Here is an 18,999-nt window from a genome sequence, read left to right as displayed (position 1 = left end):
CCATAGGGAGCCGTAGGAGCCATAGAGACCCGTAGGGAGCCATAGGAGCATAGGGAGCCATAGAGACCCATAGGGAGCCCTGGAGACCCATAGGGAGCCATAGAGACCCATAGGACCCATAGGGACTTTTAGGGAGCCATAGGGACCATAGGGGGGTATAGGGACCCATGGGGGGCTGTAGGGTTCCCTCGGGACCCACAACTGCCTTCCCCCAGAGACCCACAGGTGTCCCCCAAGTGACCTGCTGCTGCCCCACGGGGACCCAGGGCCCCCCCCCGGGCATCTCCACCCCAACCCTTCCCCCCCCCCACGTCATCCCCCCCCCATGACATCATCAGGCAGCCGCAGTGACGTCACTGAGGACCCGGGGAGTGTTTATTAAACGCGGGAGGGGGGATGGGGGAGAGGGAGCTGGTCCCCTACCCCCTCCCCCCCCGGGTGCCACCCCTCAAAGGGGCGGGGCTTGCCCCACCAGCCAATCAGAGCCTGGCCCCTGCCCTGGACATGCCCCCAACGGCCTGGAGTGCGGGAGGGGGGAGCTGGGGGGGGGCAGGGCCTGGGACCAGGAAGTGTGGGGCTGGGGGGCAGGGGAGGCACAGAGTGCAGGACCCACACTTGGGGGGCTGGGGGCTTCAGTCTGGGGGGAAAACCCCACTTGGGGGCTGGGGGGGGGTCTGCCCATGGGGCACCCCACACTTGGGGGTCAGTCTCTAGGACCCACAATTAGGGGGCTGGGGGCTTCAGTCCGTGGGGGACCCACACTTGGGGGTCAGTCTCTGGGACCCACGCTCAGGGGGCTGGGGGCTTCAGTCCAGCGGGGACCCACACTTGGGGGTCACCCCATGGGTGCCCCACTGTTGTCCAGGACCCACTTGGGGGTCACTCCAGGTCCTCCTTGGGAGTGCCCCACTCATGTCCTGGCCCCACTCATGTCCAAGCCCCACTTGGGGGTCAGGCTGTGCCCCACTCGTGGGTCCCTCCGGGTCCAATTTGGGGGTCAGGCTGTGCTCCACTCAGGTCCAAGGCCCACTTGGGGGTCACTCGAGGTCCTCCTTGGGGGTCAGGCTGTGCCCCACTCGTGTCCAGACCCCACTCATTGGTCAGGCTGTGCCCACTCAGGTCCATGCCCCACTCGTGGGTCACTCCAGATCCCACTTGGGGGTCCAGCTCTGCCCCACTCAGGTCCAAGCCCCACTTGTGGGCTCCTCCAGGTCCTCCTCAGGGGTTAGGCTGCGCCCCACTCATGTCCAGGCTCTGCTTGTGGGTCCCTCCAGGTCCTCCTTGGGGGTCTGGGTGTACCCCACTCGTGTCCAGGCCCCACTTGTGGGTCCAGCTGTGCCCATGTCCAGGCCCCACTCGTGGGTCCCTCTGGGTCCAATTTGGGGGTCAGGCTGTGCCCCACTCAGGTCCAGGCCCCACTCGTGGGTCCCTCCAGGTCCAATTTGGGGGTCAGGCTGTGCCCCACTCATGACCAGGCCCCACTTGTGCGTCCAGCTATGATCCAAAAGGTCCAGGCCCCACTCGTGGGTCACTCCACGTCCTCCTTGGGGGTCCAGCTGTGCCCCACTCGTGTCCATGCTATACTCGTGGGTGCCTCCAGGTCAGTTTGTGGGTCAGGCTGTGCCCCACTCATGTCCATGCCCCACTCGTGGGTGCCTCCAGGTTCTCCTTGGGGGTCCAGCTGTGCCCCACTCGTGTCCATGCCCCACTTGGGGGTCCCTCCAGGTCAGTTTGTGGGTCAGGCTGTGCCCCACTCGTGTCCATGCCCCACTCGTGGGTGCCTCCAGGTCCTCTTCGTGGGCCAGGCTGCGCCCCACCCGTGGGCCCCTCTGTGGGGTCCCCCTGCCCCACCCGTGGCTGTGCGGGGCGGGGCAGAGCGGGGCCGGCGGCGGGGGGAGGGGCGGGGGGAGGGTGGAGGTCACTGCGGCTCCTCGGCGGGGGGCTCTGCGGCGGGGGGCCGCTCCGGGGGGCCGCGGGGGGGCGCCGTGGGGCAGAGCTCGGCCTCCAGGGCCTCGAAGGCCTCCAGCATGGCCTCCCGCACCCGCTCGGTCAGCTCCCCCACGTCCCCCGCGCCCAGCCCCCGCGTGGGCAGCGCCGGCAGCACCTGCACCACACAGCGGCCTGGGGGCGGGGGGGGAGAGGGACACGGGGGGTGAGGGGGGCACCAGGGAGACCCTCGGGACCCGCAGGGACCCACTGCAACCCATAGGGACCCATCGAGCCCCATCGCAACCCATTGCAACCCATAGAGACCCATCGCTACCCATAGAGACCCATTGCAACCCATAGGGACCCATCGAGACCCACTGCAACACAGAGAGACCCATCGAGACCCATTGCAACCCATAGAGACCCATCGAGACCCATTGCAACCCATAGAGACCCATCGAGACCCATTGCAACCCATAGAGACCCATCGCAACCCATTGCAACCCATAGAGACCCATCGCTACCCATAGAGACCCATTGCAACCCATAGAGACCCATCGAGACCCATTGCAACCCATAGAGACCCATCGAGACCCATTGCAACCCATAGGGACCCATCGAGACCCATCGCAACCCATAGGGACCCATCGAGACCCATCGCAACCCATAGAGACCCATTGCAACCCATAGAGACCCAGAGAGACCCATTGCAACCCATAGGGACCCATCGAGACCCACTGCAACCCATAGGGACCCATCGCTACCCATCGAGACCCATTACAACCCATAGAGACCCATCGAGACCCATTGCAACCCATAGGGACCCATCGAGACCCATAGAGACCCATTGCAACCCATAGGGACCCATCGAGACCCATTGCAACCCATAGGGACCCATCGCTACCCATCGAGACCCATTGCAACCCATAGGGACCCAGAGAGACCCATTGCAACCCATAGGGACCCAGAGAGACCCATTGCAACCCATAGGGACCCACAGAGACCCCTAGCAACCTATTGCTACCCACAGGGACTCATTGCAACCCCTAGAGACCCATTGCTACCCATAGGGACCCACAGAGACCCACTGCAATCTATAGGGACCCACAGGGACCCATTGCAACATACAAGGACCCACAGAGACCCACTGCAATCTATAGGGACCCATAGAGACCCATTGCAACCCATAGGGACCCATCGCTACTAATAGGGACTCCTGGAGACCCATTGCTACCCATTGGAACCCATCACTACCCATAGCAACCCATAGAGACCCATTGCTACCCATAGGGACCCATCGCCACCCATTGCAACCCATAGGGACCCATTGCTACCCATAGGGACCCACAGAGACCCATCACTACCCATTGCAACCCATAGAGACCCATTGCTACCCATAGAGACCCATTGCTACCCATAGAGACCCATAGAGACCCATCACAACCCATTGCTACCCATTGAGACCCATTGCTATCCATAGGGTCCCCTAGAGACCCATCGCTACCCATAGGGACTCATAGAGACCCATTACTACCCATAGGGACCCATTGCTACCCATAGGGACCCATAGAGACCCATCACAACCCATTGCAACCCATAGAGACCCATTGCTACCCATAGAGACTCATTGCTACCCACAGAGACCCCTAGAGACCCACTGCTACCCATAGGGACCCATAGAGACCCATTGCTACCCATAGGAACCCATAGAGACCCATTGCTACCCATAGAGACCCATTGCTACCCATAGAGACCCATTGCTACCCACAGAGACCCATAGAGACTCATTGCTACCTATAGAGACCCATTGCTATCCGTAGGAACCCCTAGAGACCCATCGCTACCCATAGGGACCCATAGAGACCCATTACTACCCATAGAGACCCATAGAGACCCATTACTACCCATAGAGACCCATAGAGACCCATTACTACCCATAGAGACCCATAGAGACCCATTACTACCCATAGAGACCCATTGCTACCCATAGAGACCCATAGAGACCCATTACTACCCATAGAGACCCATAGAGACCCATTACTACCCATAGAGACTCATTGCTACCCATAGGAACCCATAGAGACCCATCACAACCCATTGCAACCCATAGAGACCCATTGCTACCCACAGAGACCCCTAGAGACCCATCGCTACCCATAGGGACCCATAGAGACCCACTGCTACCCATAGGGACCCATTGCTACCCACAGGGACCCATCGCAACCCATAGAGACCCATCGCAACCCATAGAGACCCATAGAGACCCATTGCTACCCATAGAGACCCATCGCAACCCATTGCAATCTATAGGGACCCATAGGGACCCACCGTAACCCATTGCAACCCACAGATACCTATTGCATAGAGACCTATTGCATGCAACCCATAGAGACCTATTGCTACCCACACGGACCCACAGCAACCCCTAGCGACCCCTAGGGATCCATAGGGACCCACAGCAACCCCTAGAGACCCTCAGTGACCCTTAGTGACCCATAACAACCCACAGCGACCCACACATCTCCCCCAGCCCCCCAAGTGCCCCCCAGCCCTACATCCCCATCCCCTTGAGCCCCCCTTCAGGTACCCCCCACGCCCCCCAAGTGCCCCCCAAGCGCCCACCGGGGGTGAACCTCCACTCGCGCTTGCTGTAGAAGTGCTGGTAGGAGGAGATGACGATGGGCACCACGGGCACCTGTGGGGAGAGAGAGGGGGGCGGGGGGGGCGGGGTCAGGGGGGAGGTGCTGCCGCCCCCCGGCCGCCCCATAGCCACCCCATAGCCGCCCCACACCCACCTGCGCCTGCACGGCCAGGTGGAAGGCTCCGCGCTTGAAGGGCAACATGGAGCCGCTGTGGTTCCGAGTGCCCTCGGGGAAGACCCACACACGCACCTGGGGGAGGAGGGCAGAGACCCCCAGGGGGGCAGCGTGACCCACAGCCACCCACAGGGAGCCAGAGGAGCCATAGGGAGCCATAAGAGCCCACAGAGACCCACAGGGAGCCAGAGGAGCCATAGGGAGCCACTGTGATCCACAGGAGCCCACAGAGACACACAGGGAGCCAGAGGAGCCATAGGGAGCCACTGTGACCCATAGGAGCCCAGAGACCCACAGCCACCCACAGAGACACACAGGGAGCCAGAGGAGCCATAGGGAGCCACTGTGACCCACAGGAGCCCAGAGACACACAGGGAGCCAGAGGAGCCATAGGGAGCCACTGTGACCCATAGGAGCCCAGAGACCCACAGCCACCCACAGAGACACACAGGGAGCCAGAGGAGCCATAGGGAGCCACTGTGACCCATAGGAGCCCAGAGACCCACAGCCACCCACAGAGACACACAGGGAGCCAGAGGAGCCATAGGGAGCCACTGTGACCCATAGGAGCCCAGAGACCCACAGCCACCCACAGAGACACACAGGGAGCCAGAGGAGCCATAGGGAGCCACTGTGACCCATAGGAGCCCACAGAGACCCACAGCCACCCACAGAGACACACAGGGAGCCAGAGGAGGCATAGGGAGCCACTGTGACCCATAGGGACCCATAGGAACCCATAAAGAGCCACAGGGAGCCATAGGGAACTGTAGGAACCCATAGAGAACCATAGAAACCTATAGGGAGCCACAGGGAGCCCTAGGGACCCACAGAGATCTATAGGAGCCCATAGGGAGTCATAGGGAGTCCACAGGGAGTCCATAGGGAGCCATAGGAACCTATAGGGAGCCACGGGGAACCATAGGGAGCCATTGCCACCCACAGACACCCATAGGCACTCATAGAGATCCATAGGGAGCCCATAGGGAGCCCTAGAGACACCATAGGGAGCCATAGGAAGCCCATAGGGAGCCATAGAGAGCCCATAGAGAGCCATAGGCAACCCTAGGGACCCATAGGGTCCCATAAGGAGCCATAGGGAACCATAGAAGACCATAGGGAGCCCGTAAGGAGCCATAGGGAGCCCATAGGAGCCCACAGGGAGCCCATAGGAACCTATAGAGAGCCACAGGAAGCCATAGGAACCCATAGAGACCCATAGAGACCGAGCCCATAGGGAATCATAGGGACTCATAGGAACCCATAGGGACCTATGGGGAGCCACAGGGAAGCATAGGGAGCCATTGCCATCCACAGGGACCCATAGGGAGCCCATAGGGAGCCATAGGACCCCATAGGGAGCCATAGGAAGCCCATAGGGAGCCATAGAGAACCCATAGGCAGCCATAGAGAGCCCATAGGCAGCCATTGCCACCCACAGGGACCCATAGGGACTCCTAGGGACCCATAGGGAACCATAGAAGACCATAGGGAGCCATAGGGAGCCCATAAGGAGCCATAGGGAGCCCATAGGGAGCCATAGGGAGTTGCAAGTATCCACAGCGACCCCTAGCGACCCTCAGAGCGCTGCAGGGACCCACAAATGACCGATGCCCACCCCCTCCAGCCCCACAGCCGCCTGCCCCAGCCCCCCCAGCCCCCCACCCCCCCTGCCCAGCTCACGTCCTGGCTCAGCATGGTGTGGGCAGCCTCGGCCAGCACGCTCTTGGCCTCGGTGGTCCTCTTCCTGTCGATGAAGATGATGCCCCCGAGCCAGCAGGCCACCCCCACGGCCCCCATGTACAGCAGCTCCCGCTTGGCAATGGGCACACAGCGGTCAGGCAGCACCTCCATCATCCCTGGGGGCAGGGGCAGGCAGAGGAGGGGGCTGTGAGGCAGCTGGGGTCTGAGGGGGCTGGTTATGGGGCTGGGGAGGGGGCTATGAGGCAGCTGGGGGGGTGAGGGACTGGTTATGGGAGTGGGGAAAGGGCTGGGGAGAGGACTATAAAGCATCTGTGGGGCTGAGGGGCCTGGTTATGGGGCTGGGGAGGGGGCTATGTGGTAGCTGGGGGGCTGAGGGGCCTGGTTATGGGGCTGGGGAGGGGGCTATGTGGTATCTGGGGGGCTGAGGGGGCTGGTTATGGGGCTGGGGAGGGGGCTATGAGGCAGCTGGGGGGCTGAGGGGGCTGGTTATAGGGCTGGGGAGGGGGCTATGGAGTAGCTGTGGAGTGGGCTGGTTATGGGGCTGGGGAGGGGGCTATGAGGCAGCTGGGGGGCTGAGGGTACTGGTTATGGGGCTGGGGAGGGGGCTATGGAGTAGCTGTGGGGGTGGGGGGCTGGTTATGGGGCTGGGGAGGGGGCTATGGGGTAGCTGTGGGGGTGGGGGGCTGGTTATGGGGCTGGGGAGGGGCCTATGAGGCAGCTGGGGGGCTGAGGGGGCTGGTTATGGGGCTGGGGGGCTCAAGTGGCTGCTGAGCACCCTTGGCTGGGTCAGGTCTGGGTCACTCAGGGGTCACTTGGGGGTCACTCAGGGGTCACTTGGAGGTTGCTATGGGGCAGCCGTGGGGCAGGCATGGGGCAGGCCTCACCCATGAGGTCCAGGGAGCTCTGGTGGCTGCTGAGCACCACCTGGGGCTGGGGCTGGGCTGGGTCTGGGTCACTCAGGGGTCACTTGGGGGTCACTTGGGGGGTTGCTATGGGGCAGCTATGGGGCAGCCATGGGGCAGGCCTCACCCATGAGGTCGAGGGAGCTGTGGTGGCTGCTGAGCACCACCTGGGGCTGGGGCTGAGCTGGGTCTGGGTCAGACAGGGTTCACTTGGGGGTCACTCAGGGGTCACTTGGGGGTCGCTATGGGGCAGCTATGGGGCAGGCCCCACCCATGCGGCCCAGGGAGCTCTGGTGGCTGCTGAGCACCACCTGGGGCTGGGTTGGGTCTGTCAGGGGTCACATGGGGGTCACTCAGGGGTCACTTGGGGGTCGCTATGGGGCAGCCATGGAGCAGCTGTGGGACAGCCATGGGGCAGGCCTGGGGCAGGCCTCACCCATGAGGTTGAGGGAGCTCTGGTGGCTGCTGAGCACCACCTGGGACTGGGGCTGGGTTTGCTCTGGGTCAGTCAGGGTTCACTTGGGGGTCACTCGGGGGTCACTATGGGGCAGCCATGGGGCAGCTATGGGGCAGCCATGGGGTAGCCATGGGGCAGCCATGGGGCAGGCCTCACCCATGAGGTTGAGGGTGCTCTGGTGGCTGCTGAGCACCACCTGGGGCTGAGCTGGGCTGGGTCTGGTTCACTCAAGGGTCACTTGGGGGTCGCTATGGGGCAGGCCTCACCCATGAGGTCCAGGGAGCTCTGGTGGCTGCTGAGCACCACCTGGGGCTGGGGCTGGGCTGGGGCTGGGTCAGACAAGGTTCACTTGGGGGTCACTCAGGGGTCACTTGGGGGTCACTATGGGGCAGCTATGGGGCAGCCATGGGGCAGGCCTCACCCATGAGGTCCAGGGAGCTCTGGTGGCTGCTGAGCACCACCTGGGGCTGGGTCAGTCAGGATTCCCTTGGGGGTCACTCAGGGGTCACTCGGGGGTCACTATGGGGCAGCCATGGGGCAGGCCTCACCCATGAGGTCGAGGGAGCTCTGGTGGCTGCTGAGCACCACCTGGGGCTGGGGCTGGGTTTGCTCTGGGTCAGTCAGGGTTCACTTGGGGGTCACTCAGGGGTCACTTGGGGGTCGCTATGGGGCAGCTATGGGGCAGGTGTGGGGCAGGCCTCACCCATGAGGTCCAGGAAGCTCTGGTGGCTGCTGAGCACCACCTGGGCTGGGGCTGGGTTGGGTCTGGGTCTGTCAGGGTTCACTTGGGGGTCACTTGGGGGTTGCTATGGGGCAGCTATGGGGCAGCCATGGGGCAGGCCTCACCCATGAGGTCCAGGGAGCTCTGGTGCCTGCTGAGCAGCATCTGGGGCTGGGCTGGATTGGCTCTGGGTCAGGTCTGGGTCATTCAGGGCTCACTTGGGGGTTGCTATAGGGCAGCTATGGGGCAGGCCTCACCCATGAGGTTCAGGGAGCTCTGGTGCCTGCTGAGCACCACCTGGGGCTGAGCTGGGCTGGGGCTGGGTCACTCAGGGGTCACTTGGGGGTCACTATGGGGCAGCCGTGGGGCAGGCCTCACCCATGAGGTCGAGGGAGCTGTGGTGGCTGCTGAGCAGCACCTGGGGCTGGGGCTGGGTTGGGTCTATCAGGGGTCACATGGGGGTCACTCGGGGGTCACTTGGGGGTCGCTGTGGGGCAGCTGTGGGGCAGGCCTCACCCATGAGGTCGAGGGAGCTCTGGTGGTTGCTGAGCACCACCTGGGCTGGGGCTGGGTTGGGGCTGGGTTGGGTCTGGGTCTGTCAGGGTTCACTTGGGGTCACTCAGGGGTCACTTGGGGGTCGCTATGGGGCAGCCATGGGGCAGGCCTCACCCATGAGGTCGAGGGAGCTCTGGTGGTTGCTGACCACGACGTAGGGCTGCCCGGGGGGGAAGTTCTGAGCCCCCCTGACGCTGATGCGGATCCCATAGAGGTGCTTCAGGTGCAGCAGCAGCCCCCGGATCACCCTGGGGGGCAGGGGGGTCACAGGCTCTGCCCCACGGCGCCCCCAGACCCACAGAGCAGCCCCAGACCCACACTGCACCCCCAGACCCACAGAGCAGCCCCAGACCCACAGAGCAACCCCAGACCCACAGGGACACCCCCCCCCTGTGCCCCATAGATGCCTCCCTGCCCCACAGGCAATGCAGCAGCAGCCCCCAGGTGGAGCTGGGGGGCCCCGAGGGGGAGGGCATCAGAGACCCTTGGGGGACCCCCCCCAGACCCCCTCACGACCCCCCAGGACCCCCCAAAGCCCCTCCAGGACCCCCCCAGACCCCCTCAGGACCCCCTAGGACCCCCCAAAGCCCCTCCAGGACCCCCTCAGACCGACCCAGACTCCTCCAGGACCACCTCAGGACCTCCCCAGACCCCTCCAGGACCCCCAAAGCCCCTCCAGGACCCCCCCAGACCCCTCCAGGACCCCCCAAAGCCCCTCTAGGATCCCCCCGGACACCCTCAGGACCACCCCCAGACCCGTCCAGGACCACCCCAGGACCCCCTCAGACCCCCTCCAGGGCCCCCAAAGCCCCTCCAAGACCCCCTCAGACACCTCTAGGACCCCCAAAAAGCCCCTCCTGGACCCTCTCAGACCCCTCCAGGACCCCCTAAAGGCACTGCAAGACCCCCTCAGACCCCCCCAGGGACCCCCAAAGCCCCTCCAGGATCCCCTCAGACCCTTCCAGGAGCCTCCAAAGCTCCTCCAAGACCCCCTCAGACCCCTCCAAGACCCCCCAAAGCTCCTCCAGGACCCCTCAGAACCCCCCCCAGGACCCCCCAAAGCTCCTCCAGGGCCCCCTCAGACCCCTCCTAACCCTTTTTAGACTCATTCAGGATCCCCCAAAGCTTCTCCTGGACCCTGTCAGACCCCCCCAGGGACCCCTTAGATCCCTCCAGGACCCCACCAGACCCCTCCAGGACCCCCTCAGGCCTCTCCTAACCCTCTTTAGACCCCTCCAGGACCCCCAGAAGCCCCTCCAGGAACCCCTCAGACCCCCCCAAGACCCCCTCAGACACCTCTAGGACCCCCAAAAGCTCCTCCTGGACCCTCTCAGACTCCTCCAGGATCCCCTAAAGCCTCTCCAAGATCCCCTCAGACCCCCCCAGGACCCCTTCAGACCCCTCCAAGACCCCCTCAGACCCCCTCCAGGACTCCTAAAGCTCCTCCATGACCCATCAGGACCCCCAAAATCCCGTCTAGGACCCCTCCAAAGCCCCTCCAGGAACCCCTCAGACCCCTCCAAGACCCCCTCAGACCCCCCCCAGGACCCCTTCAGACCCCTCCAGGACCCCCCAAAGCTCCTCCAAGACCCTCTCAGACCCCTCCAAGACCCCCTCAGACCCCCCCAGGACCCCCCAAAGCTCCTCCAGGACCCCTCAGAGCCCCCCAGGACCCCCCAAAGCTTCTCCAGGACCCCCTCAGTCTCCTCCTAACCCTTCTTAGACTCATTCAGGATCCCCCAAAGCCCCTCCTGGACCCTCTCAGACCCCTCCAGGATCCCCTAAAGCCCCTCCAGGACCCCCTCAGACCCCCCCAGGACCCCTTCAGACCCCTCCAGGACCCCTTCAGACCCCTCCAGGAGCCCCCCAAGCCCCTCCAGGAGCCCTTCAGACCCCCCCAGGACCCCTTCAGACCCCTCCAGGAGCCCCCCAAGCCCCTCCAAGACCCCCTCAGACCCCCCCAGGACCCCCTCAGACCCCTCCAGGACCCCCTCAGACCCCTCCTAACCCTTCTTAGACTCATTCAGGACCCCCCAAAGCTCCTCCTGGACCCTCTCAGACCCCCCCAGGGACCCCCAAAGCCTCTCCAGGACCCCTTAGATCCCTCCAGGACCCCACCAGACCCCTCCAGGACCCCCCTCAGGCCTCTCCTAACCCTCTTTAGACCCCCTCCAGGAGCCCCCCAAAGCCCTCCAGGACCCCCTCAGACCCCCCCAGGACCCCTTCAGACCCTCCAGGAGCCCCCCAAGCCCCTCCAGGAGCCCTTCAGACCCCCCCCAGGACCCCTTCAGGACCCCTCCAGGAGCCCCCCAAGCCCCCTCCAAGACCCCCTCAGACCCCCCCAGAGGACCCCCTCAGACCCCTCCAGGACCCCCTCAGACCCCTCCTAACCCTTCTTAGACTCATTCAGGATCCCCCCAAGCTCCTCCTGGACCCTCTCAGACCCCCCCAGGGACCCCCAAAGCCTCTCCAGGACCCCTTAGATCCCTCCAGGACCCCACCAGACCCCTCCAGGACCCCCTCAGGCCTCTCCTAACCCTCTTTAGAACCCCCTCCAGGAGCCCCCAAAGCCCCTCCAGGACCCCTCAGACCCCCTCAGACCCCCCCCAGGACCCCTTCAGACTCCTCCAGGGACCCCCTCAGACCCCTCCAGGAGCCCCCAAAGCCCCTCCAAGACCCCCTCAGACCCCCCCAGGACCCCTTCAGACCACTCCAGGACCCCCTCAGACCCCTCCAGGAGCCCCTCAGACCCCCCCAGGAGCCCCTCAGACCCCCCAGGACCCCCTCAGACCCCTCCAGGACCCCCTCAGACCCCCCCAGGACCCCCTCAGACCCCTCCAGGAGCCCCCTCAGACCCCTCCAGGACCCCCTCAGACCCCTCCAGGAGCCCCTAAAGCCCCTCCAAGACCCCCTCAGACCCCTCCAGGACCCCTTCAGACCTCTCCAGGAGCCCTCAGCCCTCTCCTAACCCTCCTTAGACTCTTCCAGGCCGCCCCAAAGCTCCCGCGCCCCAGCGCCCCCTGCCGGCCGGGCTGGGAATAGCAACCACAACCCCCTCGGAGCCCTTCCAGGACCCCCTGGGACCCCCTCCCGACGCCCCCCCTTGGCCCCCCCCCGCGGCCCCCACCTCATGTTGGTGACGTCGCGCCCCCTGCAGGCGCAGATGGGGATGGCCACGAGGGCCAGCAGCAGGATCCAGCCGTTGTAGGAGGCCATCTTGCAGAGGAGCGGAAGGCGGCGCAGCGCCACAGCAGGGGCAGCAGCAGCAGGGCCAGCCCCAGCCCCAGCCCCACAGCGCCCCACACCTCCATGGCCCTGCGGGAGGCACCCCCCCGGTGAGAGAGAGCCCCCCCCAAACACCTGGGAGACCCCCATGGAGCCCCAGAGCCCCCCATGGAGCCCCCCAGGACCCCCAGGGATCCCCTAAATGCCCCCACAGACCCCCTGAGAGACCCCCCTGGAGCCCCACAGACCCCCAGGGATCCCCTAAATGCCCCCACAGACCCCCAGGGACCCCCTGAGAGCCCCCCCATGGAGCCCCACAGACCCCCAGGGACCCCCTAAATGCCCCCACAGACCCCCAGGGACCCCCTGAGAGACCCCCATGGAGCCCCACAGACCCCCAAAGAGCCCCCCAGACCCCCAGGGACCCCCTGAGAGACCCCCATGGAGCCCCACAGACCCCCAGGGACCCCCTGAGAGACCCCCAAGGAGCCCCCCAGACCCCCAGACACCCCCCTGAGAGACCCCCATGGAGCCCCACAGACCCCCAGGGACCCCCTGAGAGACCCCCATGGAGCCCCACAGACCCCAAGGGACCCCCTGAGAGACCCCCATGGAGCCCCACAGACCCCCAGGGACCCCCTGAGAGACCCCCATGGAGCCCCCCAGACCCCCAGGGACCCCCTGAGAGACCCCCAGGGAGCCCCCCAGACCCCCTGAAAGCCCCTAAATGCCCCCAGGGACCCCATAAAGACCCTCAGGGACCCCCCAAGACCCCCTAAATGCCCCCACAGACCCCTGAGAGACCCTAAATACCCCAGGAACCCCCTAAAGACCCCCAGGGACCCCCTAAATGCCCCCAGGGACCCCCTGAGAGACTTCATAGACCCTCTAAGACCCCCTAAAGACCCCCAGAGACCCCCTGAGAGAACCCACAGACCCCCAGGAAACCCCCTGAGACCCCCTAAAGACCCCCAGAGTCCTCCTGAGAGACCCTAAATACCCCACAGACCTCCCTGAGAGCCCCTAAAGACCCCCAGGGACCCCCTAAATGCCCCCACAGACCCCCTGAGAGACCCTGAATGCCCCCAGGGACCCCTGAGAGACCCCCAGGGACCCCCAATACCCCCAGAGACCCCCTAAATATCCCCACAGACCCCTTGAGAGACCAGAAACCCCCCCAGAGACCCCCTAAATGCCCCCACAGAGCCCCTGAGAGACCCTAAATATCCCCAGAGACTGCCCTGAGAGACCCCCAGACCCCCAGGGACCCCCTGAGAGACCCCCATGGAGCCCCCCAGACCCCAGGGACCCCCTAAATGCCCCCACAGAGCCCCTAAGAGACCCTAAATACCCCCAGGGGACCCCCTGAGAGACCCCACAGACCCCCAGGGACCCCCTAAATGCCCCCAGGGACCCCCTGAGAGACCCTAAATAGCCCCAGAGAGACCCTCTCAGTGCCAGCCCCAGCCCCACAGCCCCCCCCAGAGCCATGGCCCCCCCCAGAAAGACCCCCCCCAAACACCTGGGAGCCCCTGAGAGACCCCCAGAGAGCCCTGAGGTACCCCAGAGACCCCTCCCCAGCTCCCTGGCCCAACGTGAGACCCCCAAAGAGCCTCCTCAGACCGCTGAGAGACCCCCCCAGGCCCCCAAAACACCCCCAGAGACCCCCTAGAGACCCCCTGGACCCCCAAAACACCCCCAAAGACCCCTAGAGACCCCTGGGACCCCCCAAATACCCCCTGGCACCCCCAAAACACCCCCAGAGACCCCCCTAGAGACCCCCTGGGACCCCCCAAATACCCCCTGGCACCCCCAAAACACCCCCAGAGACCCCCTAGAGACCCCCTGGGACCCCCAAATACCCCCTGGCACCCCCAAAACACCCCCAGAGACCCCCTAGAACCCCCAAAACACCCCCAGAGACACCCCCAGACCCCCTGGGACCCCCCAAATACCGCCTGGGACCCCCAAAACACCCCCAGAGACCCCCTGAGATACAAAGACCCCCCAAGGACCCCCCTAGGCCCCCAAAGGGCCCCCCCCGACCCCCTGAGACCCCCTCAGAGACCCTACAGACCCCCACAACACCCCCAGAGACCCCCCCCAGACCCCCTGGGACCCCCAAATACCCCCTGGGACCCCCCAGAGACCCCCCCAGACCCTCAAAACACCCCCAAAGACCCCCTAGAGGCCCCCTGTGACCCCCCAAATACCCCCAGAGACCCCTACAGACCCCCAAAACACCCCCAGAGACCCCCCCGAGATACCAGAGACCCCAAAGGACCCCCTCAGACCCCCAAATGGATCCCCACAGAGCCCCAAAACACCCCCAGAGACCCCCCGAGATACCAGAGACCCCCAAAGGACCCCCACAGACCCCCCCAAGGACCCCCCTAGACCCCCCCAAGGACCCGCCAGACCCCCTGAGACCCCCCAGAGACCCCTACAGACCCCCACAACACCCCCCAGAAACGCCCCCCAGACCCCCTGGGACCCCCAAATACCCCCTGGGACCCCCCCAGAGCCCCTTCCAGACCCCAAAACACCCCCAGAGACCCCCTGGGACCCCCAAAACACCTCCAGGGGGACCCCCAAGGACCACCCCAGACCCCCTGAGACCCCCCCCAGAGACCCCTACAGACCCCCAAAACACCCCCACGGGGACCCCCAAAACACCCCTAGAGACCCCCCGAGATACCAGAGACCCCCCAAGGACCCCCCCAGACCCCCAAGGACCCCCCCAGACCCCCCAAGGACCCCCACAGGACCCCCTAAGGCCCCACTGAGACCCTCCCCCGAGACCCCTCCAGACCCCAGCCCCCCCTCCCCAAGCCCCCCCCCCCATCCCCCCCCGTATCCTCCTCCCCCCCTGACCCCCCCCAGCCTGCAGCCCCCCCCCCGCCCCGGGGCCGCCCCCCCACCCGCTCGGCCCTGAGCCCAAACGGCTGCCGGGGAGGCCTCAACCCCCTGCGGGACCCCGCGCGCCCCCCGAGACCCCTCGGGACCCCCCGGACCCAAACTCGGCATTTTTCGCCTCAAACCCGAGCCTGGCGCGCGCCCCCCCCCCCAGCCCCGACCTCCACCCCAGGCCCAGGCCTACCCCAGGGCCCCTCCCCCTCCCGCCCCCGACCCCAAAATCCTCCTTTTTCACCCCAAAACCCCCTCCCGAGCACCGCCCCCCCCCCCCCCCGCCAGCCCCTCCCCCGGTACCGGGGCGGCGGCCGCGGCGGCGGCGCGGGGGCCTTTTGGCGGCGGCGGAAGTGACGTCAGCGACGGGCGTCCCCGGCGGCCAATCGAGGGCCGAGGCCCCGGCGAAGGGGGCGGTGCCGGCCCGGCCGCGTCCCGCCCAGCGCCCTGCGCCGTCGCCAGGGCAACGGCGGCGCCATCTTGGCCGGGCCCCCGCCGCGCGCCCCAGCCGCACCCCCAAGGCCCAATCAGCGCCCGCCGGGGCCCGAGACCGGCGGCGCGGCCATTCGCCCCGGAGGCCGCAGCCAATAGCGGCAGGGGCGGAGAGAGACACAGAGACAGAGAGAGGGGGAGAGGGCGGGGCGAGTGGGGCGAGTCGCCCTTTAGGGGTGCGTTGGCCAATGAGAGCGCAGCAGAGGGACCGGGGAGGGCGGGGAGGGAGGGAGGAGGCTGCGCGTGGGGACCTCAACCAATCGGCGCTGGGCGCTGGGCGCGCCGCGCAAAGGGGAGGAGGGATGGAGGGAGAAGGGGAGGGGAGGGGGGGCGTGGCGCGCGCCGGGCCCTTCCGGTCGTCTCCCTGCCGGCCGCGCTTAAAGGGACCCCGCGCCGCCGCCGCCGCCGCTGCTTCCCCGCAGCCTCGCTCCGCCCACAGCCCCCCCTCCCACCCCGGTGCCGGTAGGCTCCGCCCACCAAGAGGGGAGTGTGTGATGGGGGGGGGGGGGGGAGGGGGGGAGGAAGAAACGCGACGCGGGTCCGGGGAACGGGCGGCCCCGAGGAGGAGCGGGGGGGGAGGGAGGGCTCGGGGATAGATAGACCCAGCGGAGGGGGCGTGGCCGGGTGTGACGTCAGCGGGCGGGGCGAGAGCAGGGCTGGATGGCGGCGGGAGAGGCTCCCCCGAGGCACTCTCCCTGAGGGGGGGCAGGGGGGGAGGGAACCCCGCATAAGCCCCGCCCCCTCTTTCCCGCAGGCCGCCGCGATTGGTCGCCATGGAGGGCTCGGCCAATGAGGAGGCAGCGGCCGAGGGAGCGGCCAGCGGGCAGGGGCGGCCGGAGAGGAGGCGGCCAACGAGCAGCGAGCGCCGGGAGGGTCCTCCAGGGAGAGCAGAGAGAGACTGCTGGGGGCCAATGGTGAGCCGGGAGGGGGCAGCGCCGAGAGGTCGTCCTCCAATGGGAAGGCGCCGCCTGGAGGCTCGGCCAATGAGGGAGGAGAGAGCGAAGGATCGGCCAATGACGAGCGGAGTACGGGCACAGACTCGGCCAATGAGGATGGAGGAGCCTGCGCCCCTCAGCCAATCCAGACAGCGGCCCCGAGGAGCCGACCAATGATGCTGCAGGACGCCAGGGGCTGGAGGGGGCAGCCAATCGCAGGCGAGAGCCAAGCGCCCTGCCCAACGAGGCCGAGGGGCTGCAGGCGGCGGCCAAGGAGGGGGCGGCGCTCGGAAGCCTCGGCCAATCGGGATGCAACGCACAGAGCTCCTGCCAATGAAGATTCGCCCCTCAGAGCCCCAGCCAATGAGGACGCGGCGCTCGAAGCCTCGGCCAATCGGGACGCAGCGCGCCACGCTCCGGCCCCCCGAGCCGCAGCCACTGAGGCTGCCTCCCGCCGCGGCCCTGCCAGCGAGGGCGTGGCCCGCCGCGGCCCGGCCAATGGGGCGTCGCTTCGCTGGGCGGAGGCGTCCAATGAGGAGGCAGCTCTGCCGGCGCCCTCCCCCGGGCTGAGGGGACCCCTGGGATTGGACCAATGAGGAGTCCTGGCTGCGGGCGCCGGTGGAGGAGGGGGGCCCCGCGGAGCAGTGGGCGGAGCCGTGGGGGGAGGAGTGGGAGGGGCTGGCCGAGGGGGCGTGGCCCGAGGAGGAGCGGGCGGGGCCGAGGGAGGGGCCGGAGGCCGGCGGTTGGTGGCTGAGCCCTGACTCCGCCTTCTCCAAGCGCGTCCTGCGGGCGGGGCGGGGCCTGCCCCGCCCGGGCCACGCCTCCCTCTGCCGCGTGCTGCTGCACGCCCCGCCCGCCGGCCCCCCCCACCTCCCTCCCCCGGCGGAGGGGGCGGGGGCGGGGCGCTGGCAGACGCTGCGGGTGGGCGGGGCCGAGGGCCGCTGGGCCACCCTATTGGACGCCTGCCTGGAGACGATGGCGGCGGGCGAGAGGGCGTGGCTGCGGCGGGGGGCGGGGGCCGGCGGGGCTGGGGGTGTGGCTCGGCCGCTTCACCCGGCCAAGCCCTTCTGGGAGGAAGAGGAGGAGGAGGTGGGGGGAGGGCAGGAGGCGGCGGCGCCGGGCGGCCGCTGGGGGGCGGTGGAGGCGCGGGCGGGGCGGGCGGCGGCGCTGCTGCGGGCCGGGGCCGTCGAGGCGGCGGCGGCGGCGTACGGCCAGGCGCTGCGGGCGGCGGTGGCGGCGGCCGGGGCCCCGCCGCTGCCCTCGGGGCTGGCCCGGCCCAAGGCGGAGCTCCACGCCGGGCTCGCCCTCTGCCAGCTCCGCCTCGGCCTCCCCGCCGCCGCCGCCGCCAACGCCGGCAAGGCGCTGGCCCTGCGCCCCCAGCACCTCGAGGCCAGGTTCCGCCGCGCCCTGGCCGCCGCCGCCATGAGCGACCTGGAGGCGGCGGCCGAGGACCTGCGGGAGGTGCTGCGGGCCCAGCCCGGCCACGCCCAGGCCCGCCGGGAGCTGAGCAGGGTGAGGGGCGAGGCCAGGGAGAGGGACGCCCGGCTGGGCAGGAGGCTGGGCAGGCTCTTCGCCTAGCGCCGAGGAGGGGGGCGGGGTCAGGAGGGGGGCGGGGGTCAGGAGGGGGAGGAGTTAGGAGAGGGAGGGGGTAGGAGAAGGCGGGGTTAGGAGGGGTGGGGTCAGGAGGAGGAGGTGTGGTTAGGAAGGGAGGGGATAAGAGGGGGTGGGGTTAGGAGGGGGCGGGGTTACGAGGAGGTGGGGTCAAGAGGGGGAGGAGTTAGGAGAGGGAGAGGATAGGAGAAGGTGGGGTTAGGAGGAGCAGGGTTAGGAGGATGTGGGGTTAGGAGGGGGAGGGTTGGGGCTAGGGAACAAGGGGAAGGTGGTTGGCCGGGAGGCTCTTTGCATAGTAATGAGGGGGCGGGGCTGAAGATGGGTGGGGTTAGGAGGGGGTGGGGAAGAGGTTGTGGCTGCTCAGAGGGCTCTCTGCATAGTAATGAGAAGGCTGGGGATAAAGGGGGTGTGGTTAGGATGGGGCGTGGCCGGGGTGTGGTCATGGGGTGTGGTCAGGGTGGGTTGAGGGGACAAGGGACAGGTGATTGGCTGTGGCCCAGGGTGGCTCTTTGCATAATGAGTGGGTGGGGCTAAAGAGGGGGCGTGGTTAGGAGGGGTGTGGTCGGAGTGGGGTGGGGTGGAGCAGTGAGGGTCATGCGACCAGGGTGGGGCTTAGGGGGCGGGGATTTAAATGGCCAGCATTAAGCAGGGGGCGGGGTCACTGCCCGGAGGCTGCTGGGAGGGAAAGAATGAGCAGTGATTGGCTGAGGGCTGCACGGGGGGGTGGGAAGGGGCGTGTCCAGGG

At 66.9% G+C, this 18,999-nt stretch overlaps 4 protein-coding genes and 1 pseudogene across 4 annotated transcripts; 2 read left to right on the top strand and 3 right to left on the bottom strand.

The window, feature by feature from the left end:
* Window positions 1-348: 348 nt before the first annotated feature.
* AGPAT1 (1-acylglycerol-3-phosphate O-acyltransferase 1) lies at window positions 349-15,794 on the bottom strand. Its single transcript, XM_068171053.1, has 7 exons — window positions 15,520-15,794; window positions 12,212-12,399; window positions 9,199-9,332; window positions 6,429-6,604; window positions 4,725-4,820; window positions 4,552-4,624; window positions 349-2,121 (listed from the first exon to the last, which is right to left on the bottom strand). The coding sequence occupies exons 2-7, from the start codon at window positions 12,298-12,300 to the stop codon at window positions 1,919-1,921; spliced, it is 771 nt and encodes a 256-aa protein (XP_068027154.1). The 5' UTR covers window positions 12,301-12,399; window positions 15,520-15,794; the 3' UTR covers window positions 349-1,918.
* Window positions 2,127-3,547, bottom strand: LOC137461199 (putative uncharacterized protein AFDN-DT; the record flags this gene model as incomplete). Its single annotated transcript, XM_068171046.1, is given in 3 exon segments — window positions 2,127-2,466; window positions 2,468-2,689; window positions 3,324-3,547. Coding segments are annotated over 3 exon segments (786 nt in total), but the record flags the coding sequence as incomplete, so codon positions are not given.
* Window positions 3,800-4,450, bottom strand: LOC137461206 (uncharacterized; annotated as a pseudogene).
* Window positions 15,795-16,010: 216 nt separating the features above from the next.
* LOC137461202 (skin secretory protein xP2-like) lies at window positions 16,011-17,264 on the top strand. The gene is made up of 2 exons (XM_068171049.1): window positions 16,011-16,170; window positions 16,503-17,264. Exons 1-2 carry the CDS (start codon window positions 16,011-16,013, stop codon window positions 17,237-17,239), a joined length of 897 nt encoding a protein of 298 aa, XP_068027150.1. The 3' UTR covers window positions 17,240-17,264.
* On the top strand, window positions 17,241-18,230 carry FKBPL (FKBP prolyl isomerase like). The gene has a single exon (XM_068171052.1). It carries the CDS (start codon window positions 17,619-17,621, stop codon window positions 18,219-18,221), a length of 603 nt encoding a protein of 200 aa, XP_068027153.1. The 5' UTR covers window positions 17,241-17,618; the 3' UTR covers window positions 18,222-18,230.
* Window positions 18,231-18,999: the final 769 nt, after the last annotated feature.

The sequence above is a fragment of the Melanerpes formicivorus genome, unplaced genomic scaffold (assembly GCF_026170545.1).
Source record: "Melanerpes formicivorus ecotype bairdi unplaced genomic scaffold, bMelFor1.0.p_v2 SCAF_1430, whole genome shotgun sequence".
NCBI lineage: Eukaryota > Metazoa > Chordata > Aves > Piciformes > Picidae > Melanerpes > Melanerpes formicivorus.
This window is presented reverse-complemented; position numbering and strand designations above follow the sequence as displayed.